This window comes from Nothoprocta perdicaria, unplaced genomic scaffold (genome assembly GCF_003342845.1).
Source record: "Nothoprocta perdicaria isolate Ctin4 unplaced genomic scaffold, notPer1 scaffold_377, whole genome shotgun sequence".
In the NCBI taxonomy this organism is placed as follows: domain Eukaryota; kingdom Metazoa; phylum Chordata; class Aves; order Tinamiformes; family Tinamidae; genus Nothoprocta; species Nothoprocta perdicaria.
Genome location: NW_020455618.1, coordinates 82,271 through 101,614, shown reverse-complemented (window position 1 = coordinate 101,614; position 19,344 = coordinate 82,271). Strand labels below are relative to the sequence as shown.

Below are 19,344 nucleotides of genomic sequence, written 5' to 3'. Positions count from 1 at the left end.
CACAGAACAGCCCCAGGTTTCTGATAACTTTCTGCCATTCCTAATTAGATTGATGATAACATGGCTTCAGCCACAGCAATGTATGGAAGCTGGGATTCGTCTGGAAAAASGGCAATCGAACTCTCTTTTGGAAAGATTCTGCTTCAAATTTTACGGATCTTATGTTTGGCAAAGGAGAGAGCATGTCCTGACCTCCTTCCCTACGCCAACAGGTTGCCACCATCCAGCCATGGCAGCACAAAAGTGCTTCAAAATCAAACTTTAAACTACAACTTCAGCCAGCGCCAAAGTAGATTCTCTTTTCCAAAAAAGAGAAGGAAATACAGCAATAATGGTAATTTTATCTATACTTATTCACAAGCACTAGAGAAAACTGTTTATATTTGGTACTCATCTTTTCAGGTGTAAAACACACTTCTTTAATTGCCCTACAGCATTCCCAGCCTTGTTTAACATATATGATAGGCACTAATATGCAGCTAATTAGAGTGCCTGCGTTGGCCTAATTTAGCCACTAATTATATTCCAGTGTGCAATTCTAATATAGGATGGAGAGGTTTTATTTCTCATCAGTCTTCCACATTTAAAAAAGAAAAAAAAAGAAACAAAGGGAAAAAAAAGGACCATGAAGTTTGGACCTGAGTGATAAGGGGGCTGAAGGAGCCACCCCACATGGGGACAGGGACACTGGGGACACTGTCACTGGTCCTGCTGCCCTGCCCAGGTTCTCTTTGCTGCTGTTTTGGGCTGTTTTGCTCTTTGGGCAACGCCGCTGCTGCTGCTGGCAAGTTTATCACATTTCATTGAAATAGGCACATTCGCCTTGTCTTATTAAAAATCTCTTGCCTGTGAAGAGCAGCCCCTTTGCCTGTCAAGATTAGCACAAAGACTCTGATCGTTCACGTCAGAAGTTTGAGCAGCTGCTTTAGGATCTGTCAAAATATCTCGCTGGCTGCTGCTGAACATGCCCAGAAGGATCTGCAGGCTCCCAACTATTATCAGCCAAGCCGCCCTTTTCAGAATCAGATATGGGACAAATCTCTCAGTCAACACCACTTCTGTGGGAAGTTTCCYGTTCAAAGTTTTGATGTTGAGTCATTTGCAAAGGAGAAAGGAACTTGTTTTCCTGGGGGAAGATGTGTGCTCTTCACCTACGGTTTAATAGATTTGCTGTGACCTCAAGCCTYGAGTCAAGTACATCAGTTTTGAGACCAAGGGAAAAAATGTACTCAAGATTATTACACTAAAGGCAAAGGAAACTGAATTGAGTTTTCGTATTAAATCTTGTATTTTCAGGAGGAGATTGCCTAATAAATAATAACTACTTGCGATTTCCATGTACGTTAGTTACATTACAAGGATTAGCAGACTGCTGCATTATCAGCTTTTCACACAAGTGAATCATGTTACTCGATGCCAGGATGCTTGTTTTCCATGGAGGATTGGGGATATCTAATCAGACTCCAATGCAGCRAGAGCCTGTGAACCTCACGGACGGTGTAACGGGAAGCGAAAGCAGGTATCTGTCCCGAAATGGAAAGCAGGACACATCAGATCTCAGATCACCTCCAACCTACATGCACTTCAAACTCAGCAGGACAGCAACACAAGGAGGGAGAACCGAGGAGGAGGAGGAGGAAATGGGCTAAGGGCCAGACAAGGGACGTGGGAGGCACGTGAGGACGCGCTGCAGAGGGCAGTGGTCACCTGCCCGCTTGGGCACCCGGTCCCTCTGCCACGGAGGCCCCCGAGGCCAACGCGGCCCCAGCTCCTGCTTGGAAATATTGTGTGCTCATATAGCCACGGTTTYCTGGCTGTTATTAGCTCATTTTTCACAAGCTCCAAACCTATTTCTCTTTGTCCTTTGAGCGATCTTTTAAGAGAAGGTTCAAGATATAAAATGTATGAAATTTTGATTCCATAAGACTCCATCTTTAACCATTTTCTCCCTTTGGTGCATCATACTAATATTGTCCATGTAGTAGATTAATGTCCCGCAGAACATTATATATGATATGCACAATTTTAAAACAGGATAACAAGTTTTCATAACAGTTACTGAGCAAAARATTCCTCCAAAGATTCAGATTTGCACATTTAGATAGCATTTATCTGGAGAATTAAATTTGCATCAAATGCACGTCAAGGAGTGCACAGCATACATACATTTCATATTTTTGAATGACTAGCATATTTACTTAGATAACCTCTAGTAAATCTTATTTGATCATTATTATTTGACATCATTAGGAACCCAGCAGTCTTACAGAGTCATGCTTAACCGTCTATGGGATTCTAAAACAGAAAGAGGTTGTATAGAGGCAAAACRATATATAGATTTCAGCAGCAAATTCGATAACCCAGGAACATGTTTTAYGAATTTTAAAAAAAGGGAGAATATACAAGTTCTCAAATTGCAAACATTTTCCAATGTTTCCAATTGTTCTTAAACCACAAGYCCTCAGATAACCTGCAAAACATCAGAGCCAAAGGAATCACAAGCTGWTGTGGCAGTATTAAAAGAAGAAAAAATGTCCAGGACAAACTTGCTCTTATTACTAACTCTCCTAGGAAGCCACAAAGGATTTAAAATACACATCTCTTCATTCCATGCACCCAAAGTACGATGCTCCCATTCTTTTCCAATGCATGAAAATGGGCAGCAGAACCTGGCCGCAGTAAATTCATTTTTAAAAGGGAAGAAATGTAGGGTTCTCCCCRTATCGTACTTGACCCTGGGTTGCTGCTCTCTGCCTCTTAAGTACATCTAAGCAAACAACATTATTTACTCTTGAGAGTACATTTTCCTTCTAGACTAGACAGGGATTTATGGAGATCACTTRCCTACCAGAAGAACAGAAGTCTAGATTCTGAACATTTCTAGGCATAGTTTATGTGGATTAACCTCCAAAATATTCAAAAATCATTTCATAGTTTGCAAGCATATAATATCTATTAAAAATTATGAAAACAACAGAATTGTTTGAAGGACTCTTGGACTGTGTTTATCTGTGCAAAGCACGAAAATTTAAGTAAGGAGGAGGTTTCTCAGTCATCCATTTAATTTTACTGAACTGGGAGAAGGAATGCAAAACATGCTTCAAAGGGTCCGAAATCTGCATGACAGATCTTCACTGATAAACTGGTTTTTCTGCCAGAGCTGCCCACACCTAATTATAATAGATAAACACAATAAGGTGAAATTATCTTTTCTGAACTGCTGTGACAAATCTGTTAGAGMGGAGCATCGTTCCTGACATCTGTGACAGTAATCCGTCCATTTGTCACGGGCAGGGCTGTAGCGGTYCTCCCCGCCTCCTCTGGCCTCTGTTCCTCACAGCTGTTCCTCACCTTTTCCCATTCCCGGTCGTTGTTGAGCACTATCACCACCAGCCGGGGATGTGCCTGATAGCCATCTGCCGTGAAGGACAAATCTTTACCTTCCCAMGTCACATTCATCATAAACCTAGGAGGAGAAAAAAAGCGTTCAGTGAAAAATTAATGAGCTGTCCAGCAGGTAATGAGCAAGCTAATTCAGTCATCAGAATCACCAATGAAATACATGTAATAAATCCCAATAATGCTGTGAAGAGCCAGGTTTGCAGCATAAAGAATCTGTGAATTTTTATGCGTTCCTTGTAGACGAAAAAGCAAATRATTATTTTTAATGCAGATGTTTTTAAGAGGTAGTTTCCATGTTGTGTACAACCTGTACGCGACTCCTTGTGTTACTTTTTCACGCTTTGGGCAGCCTCATCCTCTTTGCAGCACCYTTTCCAGCACGCGCGCCCCAGACCCCTATGCAAGGTGTGCTCCCGTCTCAGCGCTGAAGCACCCAGAGGTTTCACACCAGATTCACCCCCTTGCCCCTCCAAGAATCCCCCCAGCGCCTCTGGTCCTTTTGCCCACTCTCTTTGCAACGCTCGCCCTCAGGAATATTTCACTTCAATCTCTTCGGTTAAAAACAGCTGCTGACTGGAGGGCTCTTTTAACAATTAACCCACATGTGAAAAGTCCAAGTGCCACCGTATTTATTGCTTGCTTAGGTCAGTCGGCACTCTGCCCCAGGCCACGCGTGAGCTGTGGGTCACGACACTGCTCCACGAATCCCGGCCTCGGCTGGAAGCGCTGGGATACAGCAGTTACCGGGAAGGTCTCTGCACTCCCTGTGCAGACACCCTTCAGCTCCACGCAGTCCTGGAGCTCTTCCAGCCATGCATTTGTTCCAGAAGGTCCTGAAACACTCAATTGAGTTTATACCAATTTTACAGTAGTCTAAAACAACTTACCTTTTCCATTTCTCAATTTGTAAGCATTGGCTCTTAATTTCTAACTGTTGTTTTCCCTCTGTCATGGCACCACATAGTTCAYTTTCCAAACCCAAGGGCTTTTGTTGAGGCAGAAACACCAGCATCGCGGCCATCTCCTCTTCTGGTCTAGATTTTCCTCCCAGCTAATTTTCCCTCACAAGATTTCACAGATTTGTAACATATAACTGTATTTATATTTGTTCCTGCTCCACACAGCTTCAGTGTTTCACAGCGAGAACAGATTGTTTTCACTGCTTCAGGGTCAGGGAGAGTGATGAGAAATAGCAGCTTTTATTTAAAGCACAAATACGGGGAACTTGCTGCCAAGTGTAAGCTACTCCAGTCTGCAGACCAGCCTCCCCACACGGGGACACTGCAAAAATCTGTCGTTTTGCCCATCACCTGGAGCTCCCTCAGCCAAGAGAACCAGGCACGGGAGGAACAAGAGCAAAATGCAGCTAGTGGCACTGGTGCTCTTACTGGTGGAGAAAACTCAAGCGCCCAGATGTGGACACAGGTTAGCCCGTGTTTCCAGGTACGTGTTCTCCTTGAACTGAAGCCTTTTGCCTTTCCACCCTTCAAACAGATGCTTTTCTCAGGGTATTAAGGACGTTCTTAGAGGGACTGTCCATAGATGACTGTGGAGCGTTTTTGCCAAGACGTTCATATCRTTTCCCCTGCTTTTCTATGTAGCGGCCTGGCCTCCTGCTCCATCCGAGACCAAATTCTTCAGTTTTTGTTTGAAAGAGGAGGCTTCGTACAGACACAGCTGCCTGAAAATCCCAGCAGTTGAAGCATTTTACATAAAAGTATATCAACCCAGCAGAATTAATGGCTTCATATCATGGCAGTTAATAATTAAACGTGCACRGCTCTAAACAACCATATTAACACCACTCAGCAGCAGTTTGACAGCAATTTTTAAATTTAGCCATAATAACAACTCATATTTTGTGACAGACTTTTGGTAGGCAAATTTTCCCCTTGGTGCAGCTTTCCTTTTCAATTGAACTAATTTCCCATATATTACGTTTCTCACCAGGCACTGACAGAGCTTACTTAGGAATAAAACGCTTGTTTGTCATCCCGAGAGCAYGTGAGAGGCCACCAAGCAGAATGTGGTTGTGGATACGTGTCAGAAAGCAGCAAACACCTCCCTCGCTGCTGCAAATGAAGTGCACTGGGATCCTCGCCAGGAAAATCTCTAGAGAGCTCCTAAAGGGTAAAACACGGACACAGTCCTGGAGCTCGCCCTGCTTCTCCTCTTCTTCCTCTCCATCCCAGGAGGTCTCTGCCTCGTGGAACCTTCTGCCCCTTCTAGATCTCCAGATTCRAGCACTGAAAACCCTCCACACGACCAGCCTGATGCCTGACAGGGCCACCCCCAACCCACTGCAGCCTATAAAGCTCAGCCTGGGATCTTTGTCTCTTCCTAACAGCTGAGCCACAAATACTCGCACCGCATCGCGTGAGGCTTTTCTGTCCAGCCTCATTTTTAATTACACACGGGGTGATTTTGCTTGCRTGGATCTGTCTTTCGGCAGCCTTGCAGCTACCCATCCTCCCATTGGGAATTGATGCCAAAGCCCCCAGCTCAGAAGCGCCTCGGGGACCGTGGCAGGACACGGTGCTGCTGCTGTGTGATGCTCTCTGCTCTTCAACAAGAACCATCATCTATCTGCACGTCCTTATGAATTAAAATAACCCCCCCWCACACCTGCCCAGTTCTCTTAAAAGTGCATTGTCTGATGCACGAACAAAGGTACTGGTGAGTGACGCATGCCGAGCTACCCTCGTTTCTCAACTGCAACAATAAAAAAGAACATCAAAGAGATTCTTGTTTTTCCAAGTCCAGCCTTCAGTGTGGAATTCAACACAGCCTGTGTTCTGAAGCCTGGGAACASAGCAACCCATGCCTGAAATCCATATTCGCTTCTGACTTGCCATTTTTCCTCCAAGGAGGACTGAAATCCTGTCCCAGTTTTACTGGCAAAGATCCTAAAATCCTTGCCTCAGTGAAGAACTTTTGCACATAGTCTATTCCTGGTTAAGAAGAGTGAAGAAAAGGTATTTATATTATGTGCTATTCTTGGAAAGTTTTAAATTTGCCCAAGACTAATTCTCTTCRAGGTATCTTTGCTTTCTGAATTGGACCAAATTTACTTCTGAAGTATCTTTGGAATTGCACATTCCTCCTCTGAAGTTAATGAGGTGCTTGAATATTTAAATTTCTTATTTTAAGAGCAAAATTGAGCACACACCTTGGATTAGCAGCTAATCTGCTTTCACAACTCATTAGTGCTGCCACGCGATAGCCTGGCTCTGCTAARCCTAGCTGCCTTCTGCAAAGTGCAGTTGGGAGGCGCATAGTCCCAGGGCCTCCACACTGACCTCCTGTGGTGCAGAACACGCGTGGAACCTGGGTGAGAAGGCAATTTTGGCAAGAGTTAMGCTGTTCTCAAAACATCACCCAAGGAGCCAAGGCCATGCTATACGTGTGGCTTTCGTGCTTCTAAGCCAGACAACAGAGGTGCTGTGGGAGCTGCAGGAGCGCAGCGCTGCGTCCGGAGCCCGCTGGCGCTCAGCGAGCGCGAGCGGCCGCGCTGCCCGCGCTCCTGGGAGCCCTCCCGTCCTCAGCGCGGCCGCCCGCGGCCCCTCAGCGCCCCGGGCCCTGCCCGCTCACAAGCCCTTCCTCACGTGGAGCCTGCTGCTCTTCCCGCTGCTCAGGCGCGGAGGGGAGGGAACCAAGAGGCTTCTCCGGGCGTCTCTCCTTTCCACAGCAATTTTCTCTGCAGGCAGCAGCGCATGGACCAGCTGCTCAATCAAATGGCTTTTCAAAGGGAAATTCAAGCTGCAAAGCCTGGCCAGAAGGCAAGGGGAATGCACATTTTTGAGATACGTTGGACGAAAAATAAGTCAAACTTAAGGAGTATGTTCTGGAATCACCACTCCMAAGTCATTCATGGCCACGAGGAAAGGCTGCAGGAGACCCGAGCTGGAACAGGTCTACACACAGAAGCAGGGCTGGTCCACAGTGCTAAGGCCAGACACATCCACATGGGCATCAACTAAAACCTCAATACCGTGTGATCCATGCAAGGATCACAAACCTAACAATACACCATAGGGAAGCAAATATTTTACAAACTACATAAACATGTTGGCATTGCCATTGTGCCACCAAAATTAGGGCATCTCCAGCAGAGCTGGATTTCCAAAGCGCAGGGCATGCAGATGCGCACACAGGCACAGGCAGCCCCGCAGCAATGCAGGGAAGCARCAACCTTCAATTCTTTGATCCCTTAGAAAAATAAATGCACACAATTTAGTTAATATAATTCTGCCCGGAGCAGGACACGCYTGGGGACTTTGCGAGCCCGCAGCTCTGCCACCCAGAGCAACGAGGTGTCCAAGGGCAGCACATCAGCTCCTTGCAGCTGTACCTGGGCGGCCACCAAGGACAACCTCTGCTGCCCACCAGGACCACATTTTAAAATGCAGATCTGAACATTTATATGTGTGGGYGTCTCTATATATGTATTTTCATATTCATATATGTGCATATGAATAAACACTTTGTAGGTGTGTATGTGTTGGAAATGAACGCTGCATCTTACTTTTAATATTCAAGAGGAAACCACTCTGGTCTTCCCAAGGGTATCAGAAATGAAGATTGATCAGATCATTGCAATGGACTAAAAGACACTTGCCTTCTTGCTGAGTCTGGAAAGGCAATAAAAGCATCTTAGAACTGCAAAAAACCTTAGAACTGCAGCAGAAGACACACAAATTGTGTGATTCAAACAATATGCAACTGAATTCATTACTATAAGGAAGAAAGAGGGCCATGGAGCTCTTACTTCATGGTTGTCTTTACATGGTAGAATTTTCCTATAAGTAGAGAATTCATAGATTAGTATATTTTCCACGAATAGAGTCAGTATTGAGGTGCAGGCAGCAGTAGGTGGAGCGTTCCCTCTGTTCCTGAGCAAACGAGCTACCATGGAGCAAGCAGAGAACACTCTCCTGGGTCTAGAGCTGCATGACACTGTGTAAATCAGGCCTGGAGCCCCAAATTCTCCTCCTTTCCTGCTCCATTCTTGAGCCTGCTTTTACAGCAGCCTTCCTGCAGTCCCACCTCTCCAGCACTGAYCCGCAGCCCGAGAGCAACACTCGGCTAGGGCACGTCTTGGCTCCGCCACCTATTTACAGTTCCTTTAGCCCTTCTCTTTTTAAACGTGTTCCCAAATCCTTGCCTCAAGTTTGCTGCTTAATGCGGTTTCTGCGGCCTGAAGTTGAAGATTACACTGGAGCACAAAATCCTTGTTTAGCCTGTTATTTGCAGTGGGGATTTACAGTGTCACGCACAAAAGTGTCACCTCATTTCAGGGGTGAGGGAAGGGAATAATCAACCCAGGCAAGGGGAGAGTGGCCAGCTCCCAGAGGCGACCTAGCAGTGAGAAATACTCGTATATTCTTGCGGAGTTATATAAGAAAGACTATTGAAACTTTACTCATTTTAGTGTAATTCTGACATTTCTATATTTCTAAATTGAAAAGTCTGTTCAACAGTCATTTGCATGGGGAAAAAAAACCCTCTTTTAGGGTATCCTAGAGCAGTCAACTCAACCCAAGAACGTGCGCCCTCCTCTGTGAAAGGAGCCCTGAGTTTGCTCTTGTGMCAGTTCCATCCTGCTGTTCTCCGCAATATCTCATTCAAACAGATCGCACAAATCCTGCCGGGCATCTTCCCTCCAGGATACCGTACAGAGCCACACAGCAAATTCCCTTTCACAAACCAAATAGCTGCCTGCACAGTGCACGTTAGGCAAAGTATGAGGAGCACCACACCAAAGGTATAACCAAAAAAAAACCCACAAAAAAAGATGAAGAGCAAAGAATCTTGGCTTAAACCTTGACTGTTCCCAGAGAAAACATCCATATCAACCTGGATTAGCACAGATTAATTTTTACAGATATTCTAGTAGAGATGGCAAAACTGAAATCTTCACCATCACAAGGGAGAGCTTCCAGTTATGAGGTGGTAAAGCTGCCAAGCTAATCTTGTGCCTCGATAATTGTCAGGGAGACCTATAAAAACCTTGYGTGTGTCTCTGCACTGAAGCATTGACCAGGTGCCTGCAGGAGCAAGTGGCYGTTGCAGGGAGGCAGGCAAGGCCTCCACCACACGTGGGCCTCTACCTTGTACTTAGGGCATCGTCTCATGATCTCGGTTCAGGGCCTTTCGGCGCGGCTAATTCCCGCCCGCCTTCCCGTCAGACCAGGCGGCGTTTGATCTCCCCACAACATCAGCGCATTTCTGGGCACACGTGAGCAACACRACAGGCCTCACTACGTTATTCTCCTTCAAGGAAAGGCACTGAAATGAAAAACCACCAGTGTTACGCAGGGGAGGAGAAAAACCAGCAGTACAAGCCTTACTTGTGCAAGGTGTGAGAGGGCCGCTCGTTCTTCTCCAGCTGTCCATAACAGCTCGTCTTCGCTTCTGGAATGAAGGAATATTTCTCCAACATGGCTGATGCAGCTGTGGCAATAATCCCCAGGCCATCCCGCACCCGCGCCTCCAAACTGTAGTCCCACTCRTCGTAGGATGCTGAAATGAGTCCCGAAGGAAACTCCTTGGGGATAATTTCTGTGTTACCGCTAACGAGGCTGGGAACTATCCAAAAGAAATCATAGCCAGTAAGGCCCAGGGAGCGAGCCTCATCCAGGATGTAGACAGCCTCGTCCTTGGAGCAGTACAGCAGGATGACGGAGGAGTGGATTTTCTTCAGCTGGATTTGGGTCTTGGCATCTCCAAAGGCAGTATCRAGTATGATGGTGTTCTGCATGTCCCAGCCCACAAAGCTATTTTCCACCGTGGTCTTAATGATATTGATGAAGTCTCGGTAGCCAGGGAAGGTGGTGGTCACCAGAGAAAACACGTGCCAGTCATAATCCTGCATGATCTTCAGCATGACGATGGCCTCCTGCTGGATGGAAGCCCCAAACTGGAAGAACGTGGACATTACATCCTGGAATATCAAAGACAGGGAAAGATTACTGGGTTTGGTCTAAGCTGGAAAAGATACTCTCTCGTTGTTCTGCTCTCCAGGTTCCCTAAGGCTGCCAAACTTGCACTGCATGCAGAGAACTTTATTAGTCTCACTAAATTCATATCATGATTTAATAACACTGATTGCCAGTAAGAACCAGCGATAATTAAAATAGTTGCCAAAAAAAATAACACAAATATTTATAGAGGCAATTCCTCCCTGTTTGGTCACTGCAGTWTAAGATTCATCCAAACTTTAGCATACATGAGTAAATTCACAGCAATTTTTTAAAATGGTGAAAATATATACATAAACACACATAAATAAGAAGCCCTCTATTTCCAGGCCTTATTTCTGAGATATATATATATATATAAATATATATATAAAAATATATATATATAAATATATATATAAATATATATATAAATATATATTAAAAATATATATAAATGTATATTAAAATATATATAAAGATATATAAAAATATATTAAAAATATATATAAATATATATATGAATATATATAAAAATATATATATATACAGCTTCCACCTGTTTCCCCTACCTTTGATGGAAACTGTTACACCCTAGAAGACTAGATTATACGTTGAGTTCAGCGCTGTCTGTGCAGTGTCCAGGTCACAGTCCATTGGCACCCAATGTCGAACTAATGGCACTCCAGGGACCGTGACCGAGCTGCGTGTGTCCCCATCCAAGAGTTCAACGGGAGGAAATTCAAGCAACAGCCTTAAACYCCTTACCTGGCAGCCACACTGCCTTCCTGGGGGATGCAGACTTATTCTGAGTATTCATCTTAGGCTTTTGCTGTATTCATAATATTTTATATAAAATAAATACAGTTGCCTATTATCAACTATCAAAAATAGTCACCACGTGAATATATTTTGTTGGCACAAACTGAAGGACTCTGTAGATTTATTTTTTCATGTTCAAGGGCTAAATTTATTTTTGAATGCTATATTCTTGATTTATTTCCATCGCAATTTTTCAAGCATCAAAGCATGTACACTCAGCAATACAATTCTTTATTTTCATTTTGCTTCACCATTTATTCCTGACAAGCAGTGATAACAGAACTTACGCACTTCTGGCATGGAATGCCTAAATTCCTGCTGACAGAAAAGTTTATGATTTAAAAAAAGATATTGATTTTGCAAGATTTCCTACATATTCTGCACAGGAATTATGAATATTTTCTTAAGTACTCTATTTCTAACACACATGACGGGAGAGAACGGAAAGAGCAAGATAGCATTGCTGAATGTTTCTGAGCAATTTCCTACATTGGGCACTTAAAAATAAATAAATAAAAGCTCCTTTGGGGACAGTTACAGCTACAGAAGCTTGGCACATAAAATCTGTTCAGAGTCAGCATTTAATGGTTTATTTGTGAAGTTACCACTGCAAAATAAACGAGATGTCGAGACACAACAGCATAAATGCAGCTTTGCTAGAGCTTCCCAACTGACCGTAGCGAAACACCAGCAAGCAAAGCCAGATTTAAACCCTTCCATTTTCCTCCATTTATTTTACCCTGTTTTTCCACCTGTGATGTACATACAAAGATTACGCTAAAAGAAAATAAAGTAGAACTGTAAAATCCCTTAAAGTAAATGATTAATTCCCTATTTTTTTCCCATCCTATCCTTTCCCTCTTGCCCACTTGCACGTACTCGGGCTGTGGCGATGCCCCGGGCACCCCGGGTTGCTGCAGCACGAGGGCGGCTGAGCAGGAGGCTCCCGGGGCCGAGCGCCTCGCGCAGCGGCAGCCCCACCACGACCCTGCCGYGATACATTGAGAATATTTCTTTTTGCAGCCTTATTGCTGGAGGTGTGTGCTAAAAAGGGAGCTTTGATGAAGCGTTTTTGCAAAGTTTACACTCCCATTGCACGCATCCTTTTTTACATCCTCGTGACCACAATCTTCAGGCACAATTAGGCAATTAAAATCAACGTGCAATCAGAAACGCACCTGATCAGATCACCAGATCATCTTTTTTTTTGATGAAAAACAGCAATTACATAGTGAAAACATGACTTGGCATTCAGGAAAAGTTCAGGGACAAATATTCCACGTGGGATTCTCATCTGAACAAAGTCCATACAGCTCCACTGACCCCAGGGGATGCTTTCCTAACAGATCTGCGGTGTGTCATTGGGGAACAGATGGAGGATTACAAGCAAATTGTACCTTCCGGAACGTTAGCAGATACTTAGATGTCTATCAGGAAAATACCCAAGGACATAGTATCCACAGTCTAGMCAAAAAACGGAACTTTAGCCAAGAAACAGCAGATAAATAAGTAAAACTTTACAGAATTCAACTCCTGCCTCTGTAAGCATCTAAAAACCCTTCCATTTGTTTGCTTTTAAAGCCCCTTGCTCTTCCCACAGAGCACTACTACTGTTTTGCCTTATACAGACTTAGCATTTTGGTACACATATAGAATTCAAGTTCTACTTTTCTGTGCTCAAAAGCAACCGTAAGTAGTTTTAGAAAGGCTTTTTGGGTTATTTCCTGTAGCTGTGCTCTCGCTGAGCGCTGGCGGGGCAGGCGCCCGCCCGGAGCGCCCCCTTCTCCATCGCCTCCGAGGGCGGCGGGGAGCTGGGTCCCTTACGCAACGCGGCACCAACGCTACGGAGAAAACTTCATTGTACAGGCAAGTCGCAAAGGATGCGAATCCCAAGACACTGCATCAAGCTGAGAAAAAAACAAAATAAGAGCTGTGAAAAAGATGAGGCAATTTACWGCTCATACTCTGTGACTGGGTTTTTCTGTTGCGGTTTCTTTGGTGGATTCTAACACAGGCAACTGAAAAAAAAAAGTGAAAAGAGGGAACAAATTAAAACTTTGTTTCCTTCTCTCTTGTACTTGAATGCAGGATTTCAGCATTCCCACGCTCCTATACAAAACAGTTCTCTCAAGCACTGTCATTTCATGGATTAATACCTTTTAATTAGTGTACTGAGGCTATAAATCAGTCACTATCTTCAGAACCACACATCTTACTCACCTGGTTCCAGCTATAGATATATATATATATCTTCAACCCTCATACACAGCTATTTTCACAATATGTTATTCTCCCATCTCCAGCTTTTTCAGTAGCTCCACGGGGCATTTTTGCAGCYGCTCTACCACCCACTATAAGCCCCAACAGTGGTTTGGGGGAAAAACGCTTGTGATGTAAAAACAGAGCACTTTTTTTGTTGCCTTTCTGTTTTTAATTAAAATGCAAAGATAGGGATCGCCACCAGATGAAATCCAACTTCCACTCAGTGGCCTTTCCAAGCAYGCTCTTTAGCGGGTAGGACCGCATTACCACAGGTAGCAAGAAACACTATGAAATACGGCTTAAAAAGCAATCTAGAGGATCCTTTGAATCAGTTAAATAAGAAGGTCATGATGATGATGATACTGGAAGTAGTTATAATTATTTCTTATTCTACTTTCTTAAATAGGTATCCTGCAAAAAATAGTGATTTTTCTCCTATTTTATGCCACTGTAACTTAAATAATACTTGTTTATAACMGCCTTAAAGCATGCAAAGGGAGCTCTGCATTTATGCTGGAAACTGTTTCCTCTTCAGCGAAGTGCAGTAGCTATTGGCAWGTTTATGAAGAAAGAGAGATTGAAAACCAGAGATTAGTCATAAATTTAAAGCTGAATAATTTAGCRTCACAAAAGAAAAAGGAGGAAATTATTTGCACCAGAATCAAAGATGAAGGAACATCACCTCCTGCAGCACGGGCTTGCCCGGTCCTGCCTCTCCCTGCCTCCTGGCCAGGGCAGCGGAGGAGCTCCAAGGAAAACCTTTCCTCCCCAGACACCCTGCACATTTCCAAGCTCTTAGGTTATTACATTTCCGCCTCTATAATTTGCATTATAGAACATGCAACTCCAACGCAAACAGCACCCAGGGAGAGCCCTCCTTGCCGGCACCAGGGAGCAATTTAGGGGGAATTGCCCGCGCTGATGCGCTCCGGGCAGCGCAGTGGTGCTTGGCGCAGCGGCAGCACAGCCCAGCCTGCTTGTCCAAGGGCACGAAGGGCATTTTTCTTTCTAGTTTCTTTTTGAGCAGCTTTCTGGTTTTCATGCTTGTAGGAATAGCAGCAGAGGACGATTCYGGAGAACACATGTGAAAGAACAGGACGTGCAACAAACTCACGAGCAGAAAACCTGAACTTTGAATCCCATTACTTTGCAGTCTCAACTGATGACTTTCTTTTAACATTGATAAAACCATAGGTAGGAATTACACTGCTGCTATTGTTGAAAAGAAAACACAAAAAAGCCCAAACCTTTTTCAGAAACACACGAACTACCTTTGGCAGAAGCAGAGAGAGCTTCCATGTGGGAACAGAAACAAGAGCCTAGGAGCGGAGCTGCAGGGGCCTGTGGCACAGCGTGGATGGATGCAGGCACCCAAGGCAGGCGGTAGCCAGCAGTGCACGTTCACATAACCCTCCTTCTCCAGCCCCTAGGAACAGCCAGTTGCCCTCCTGCAGAGATAAAGCACCCCAATGGCCAGGAYGAATGAAAGGTCCCAGCCAAGGGAGTCTCCCAGGGCTCGGAGCGAAAGCCAGCTCGGGAGAGCCCTGCAGCCCCGCCGCTCGTGCTGGAGCTTCGGGCGCCCGGTTCACGGTGTTTCTCACCCGTGCGGAGGAACTGCCTSGTTTGCTACCAAAACGGTGCTGGGCGAGGTGCATTTTCACCCGCTCCTCAAGAGCTGGGACTATCTAAGGCAGCCGCTCATTTGGTCTGAGCCGCGTCTCCTGCCGGCTGAGCTGGGAGCGCTGYGAGGGTTAGCAAATCACAGCCTTTCATTTACAGTCACTTTTATTGTTTTCTGGGAGCAGTTCTCACCATAACTCTCTAAAGCAATCCCCRGGGGATGCTGCACATGGAGCTTCCCGGGGAAGCGCCGGCAGCGGCGCCAYGGTCGGGGCAGGTCCATCCCCGAGCCAGGGAACAACTCAAAAATCAAAGGAAGCAAATGCAAAAGCAGTTATTTCACCTTCCTTTGGCAATGAAAACTCAAGYGCACAAATCTTTGTTTGGTTACATTTTCAGCACATGCAAATTCTGCCCAAGTGTAGATATTATAGAATTTGACGCCTGAAAGGGTTATGCAATAAATCTTTTAAAAGTATAATGGCCACATTTTGCCCGATTAAGAGCTTTCAGAGCACCAGCATGATTCTTTTTTTTCCCCAAAATCAGTCACTCAAATCTCTTTTGCTCTAACCTATCCATACCTTCACACATATGCACAGAAAACAGCACTAGCAGAAAATCCAAGTCACTTGACATCAATTTAGATATCTGCTGAATCAAAAAAAAAAAAGGTTGAGTTAGTAATATTTTCCTTTTAATGGCAATATCTTAGCTAAGCTTAGCAAAATTTCATACATTTGCATGACTGCTGCTGCGGGATCAAACTTCTAAGTTGAATAGTCCATGCAAACGTTCCACGGCCAATGTTTGCACTAGTTCATCCACAGGGGTAATTCCCATCAAAGGCAGTTCTCACTGCAGTGAGCTACACGGTGAGACCAGATAGGGTAATTTAGACGTGTACAGGACAGCAGGCACCCATGGAAACAGTGGTTCGCTTACAGTGGCTGAGAACAAGCACAATTCTCTGTGCAAATTTACATCTGATCTGGTAYGAAAGCAAATCCTGCCTCAGTCCTGCTCATACACCCGGCTCCTTCACATACACTTGCCACCGCTGGAGACACAAAACCAACACCATCCATATTCCCTTAGCCAGGTAAAGGGGACCAAAATGTTACTGACCCATATTTAAAAATGTTACAGCCAAAAGCCCAGAATTAGGTCCACAATAAGTGACCATTCGCCACTGCTGTCAGCGGCAGCAGCACTGAGCCGAACAGCCCAATCCCTTACAGTGCAGACTGTAAAAATGTGCAMAAAAGCCTTACACTTTTTATACATTTATGCATCATTAAATATCATGGAAATGCCTTAGCCATCATCTCCTCATCTGAAAACATTTGGTGTAAATTGAATGCTAAAATCCTTCTTGTGTTGAGATGAGATGCCAGAAAGCCATTAATTAAGACACTTCCATACATCCACACGTAACAAGCAAAAAGGAAGGCAACAAACAACCTCCCCCACCGCCCCCTTCCACCAAATGGTGGATGTAAAATATTAAGCAAATAAAAGAAATCAAAAGTGGGTTTCACTTTTCATTGCCCACTCGCCCCATTTGAAGGAGGATGGTAGAGGAAGATGAAGCTCATCAGTATTGAACACTTTTCTTTCGGTTTCGATAGGTAAGGTAACAGCAAATAGAGAGGAAGCGGCAAAAAAAAAATGTGGTTTTACCTCCCATAATTTGTGCTTAGATTTGTATTTTTCAGTTGGGCTTCTTGCTTAAGGATGAATTAACTTATTTAGCTGTGACAATATCACACATCAAGAGATTTGTCAAGCTCTAGTCCCAAGAGGGAGTAATTTTCTGGGCAGAAAAGCCTTTACCTACATAAAGTGCAATTTCTGAGCTTTTAAACAAGCCATAAAATAATGTCACCTACRAAACAGCCTATTCCTTAGTTAAGCACACAACAAAAGCAAAGCAAATGTAAAGTACGGTTTAGATTTACAGTAAATATGAGAGGCAAGACATAACTTGAAGAAAAATGTTCCAAACAGCAAGTTCGGGACCTTCCAGGGGATCGCAATGCTCTCCAGAAGGGATTACAGGTTCTGCAGTCATCCTATATGGAGTAAATACTGCACCACTGAAGCAATTTGGAGAGGTCTTTCCCAGCTATAGAAAAGCATAAGCATGTTTGTGCAATGTTTAATACAGTGTGAAGAGGACTAAAGCCACCTCCTCAAGCTGCACCTTCACATTGCACCTTTACGAAAGATGGAGTAACCTTTGCACTGGATATGAATAACTTAACAGATTATTTTATTCACATTGATGTTTTATTGTCAGAAATTTTGCTTCTTTGCATTTGCAACACTAAAATTGCCTAAAATGCTACAACATCACACAGAGCAAAACCACTGAGATTTGAAAGACCATTGCAGCCTCATCCATCTGCTGCTTGTTATTCACTGCGAGCTTGTGCAATGTTTCCACTTATTAATATAAAGACTTATAGACTTATCATATAAAAACAGATCATATTATATAGAATATAAAGACTGATTTGTCCTCAAACTTGCCGTGCCTTGCTGTCACACGCTTAACTATCAAAAAGGAAGAGAAAATAAAGCAGTGCTGTGAATGGTAGCAAAGCAGTTCAGCAAAGGAAAGCTGCCTTGGGGAAAGGCGGTGACCTGGGAGCAGAGCCTGGGAAGTGGGTCGGGAAGCAGCCCCAGCACAGGGGACACACGGCCAGACACCAACCACGGAGTGCAGGAGACCCTTCAACGGCAGCCCCCTTTTCTGAAAGCGAATCATCTTYCTCATCAAACTAAGACTAACGGGATTTCAAATAGCATCAGTGAGGGTCAGTAAAAGTTTAACTCACTAAATTGCTGCAGTAATTAACCATTATTCTTAGTAATGTAGCTTAGCCGGYGATAATCATCTCGCCGCTGCTTCAGATTGTATTTGCACAGTGACGGCTTTATAAAGCTGTGTTTTCATGAAAGGCAGTGTTCAACAGCTACCAATTTTCAAATATATAATGGGTTTCCTTTGTAATGAAGAATACAGGCTTAGAATAAGCAAGCATAACTAATTTCCTTGCAAAATATGAACTTCTTTCATTTATCCCCAATGATATGCACAAATACAGAAATACRAACAATAATATGTTGCTGCACATGATATAATATACAATTATATATTAATATATTATAATTATATATTACATATAATATGCACATTATATATAAAAATCTATATAATGCTGTGACTGTACCCATTCTAATATCATATCATAATATCTCAATGCATTGAACGATTACATATGACCTGATTGTAGACAAAAATCACCTGGATTCAAAAGCTAGTCCATGTAGAGCAATGAGATCAGCCACAACTTCTAAATTCTAGTGGGGTCTAATAAAAAAAAAATCATAACACTAAACTATAATACAGAAAGAATTCTGAAAGGAATCTGTTTCATCCYCAGGAAGATAAGCAATAATACTCCCCTAAGAGATTAAGAGCACATTTTCCTTTGATTTGTACTCAGCTGATCTCATAAAGAAGTTAATTTATTATTATACAGTCACTCCACAGAAACAAAACACTCTATACTAGCAATTTTTTTGCTTGCCATGAAAATATCAAACCACTTGTGGTGATTAGTTAAGATACTGTTTGCTTGCTCTATGAAGAATTGCTTCTCTTATGGCCTCATCTAAACTTCCCAGAAAGAACAGATTTTTATGGGGTATTTATGAGCAAAATTCAACACTACACATTGGCTGAGTACAAATAAAAATAGCATCATTAAAACAATATACAGATGCCTGGATCCATGCTAGGAATAAGCATAAAGTGAAAAGTATTGTCTGCTTGACAGGAAGGACTCAAATTATTACCCGAAAATGAGACAACTAAATCAAAACGAGAGCCCGACTGAGAATTATGCTCGTACATATACGGGTGCATTTGGAGATTAAATGGATGCATGAGAGAGAGTTTAACTCATTACCTCATTCTTATAAATTAAGATGCACTGAGCAGAAGAATTTGAGGAGACAGGATGCTGCAAACGATGGCAGTTTCCTCTGCAGAGGAGCCCAACGGGGCCGGTGGCTCCTTCTGTCCCCCGGGGCCGCGGGCACCTCTGTTCTCGCCCTGTGGCCGGTTGGACACACGGTCACCCCCGCGTCTACCCCTGCGCTGATGGGGGCACATCAAACCAGACCTCTAGCACGCTCGCCGTTTCCTAACACCACCTTCCCCTGGCCTCCCCACGCGTCCTCTGCACCTGCAGAAGATGTTCCATCA

General features: G+C 43.9%; 1 protein-coding gene across 1 annotated transcript in view; it reads right to left on the bottom strand.

Annotated features, from left to right (window-relative positions):
* GRIN2A (glutamate ionotropic receptor NMDA type subunit 2A) overlaps nucleotides 1–19,344 on the bottom strand; it is a 115,750-nt gene that overhangs the window by 45,498 nt on the left and 50,908 nt on the right. The window contains exons 3-4 of the mRNA XM_026044682.1: nucleotides 9,753–10,345; nucleotides 3,352–3,466 (exon numbers count right to left, since the gene is read on the bottom strand). Coding sequence (XP_025900467.1) covers nucleotides 3,352–3,466; nucleotides 9,753–10,345 — 708 coding nt within the window. The remainder of the gene's footprint in view (nucleotides 1–3,351; nucleotides 3,467–9,752; nucleotides 10,346–19,344) is intronic.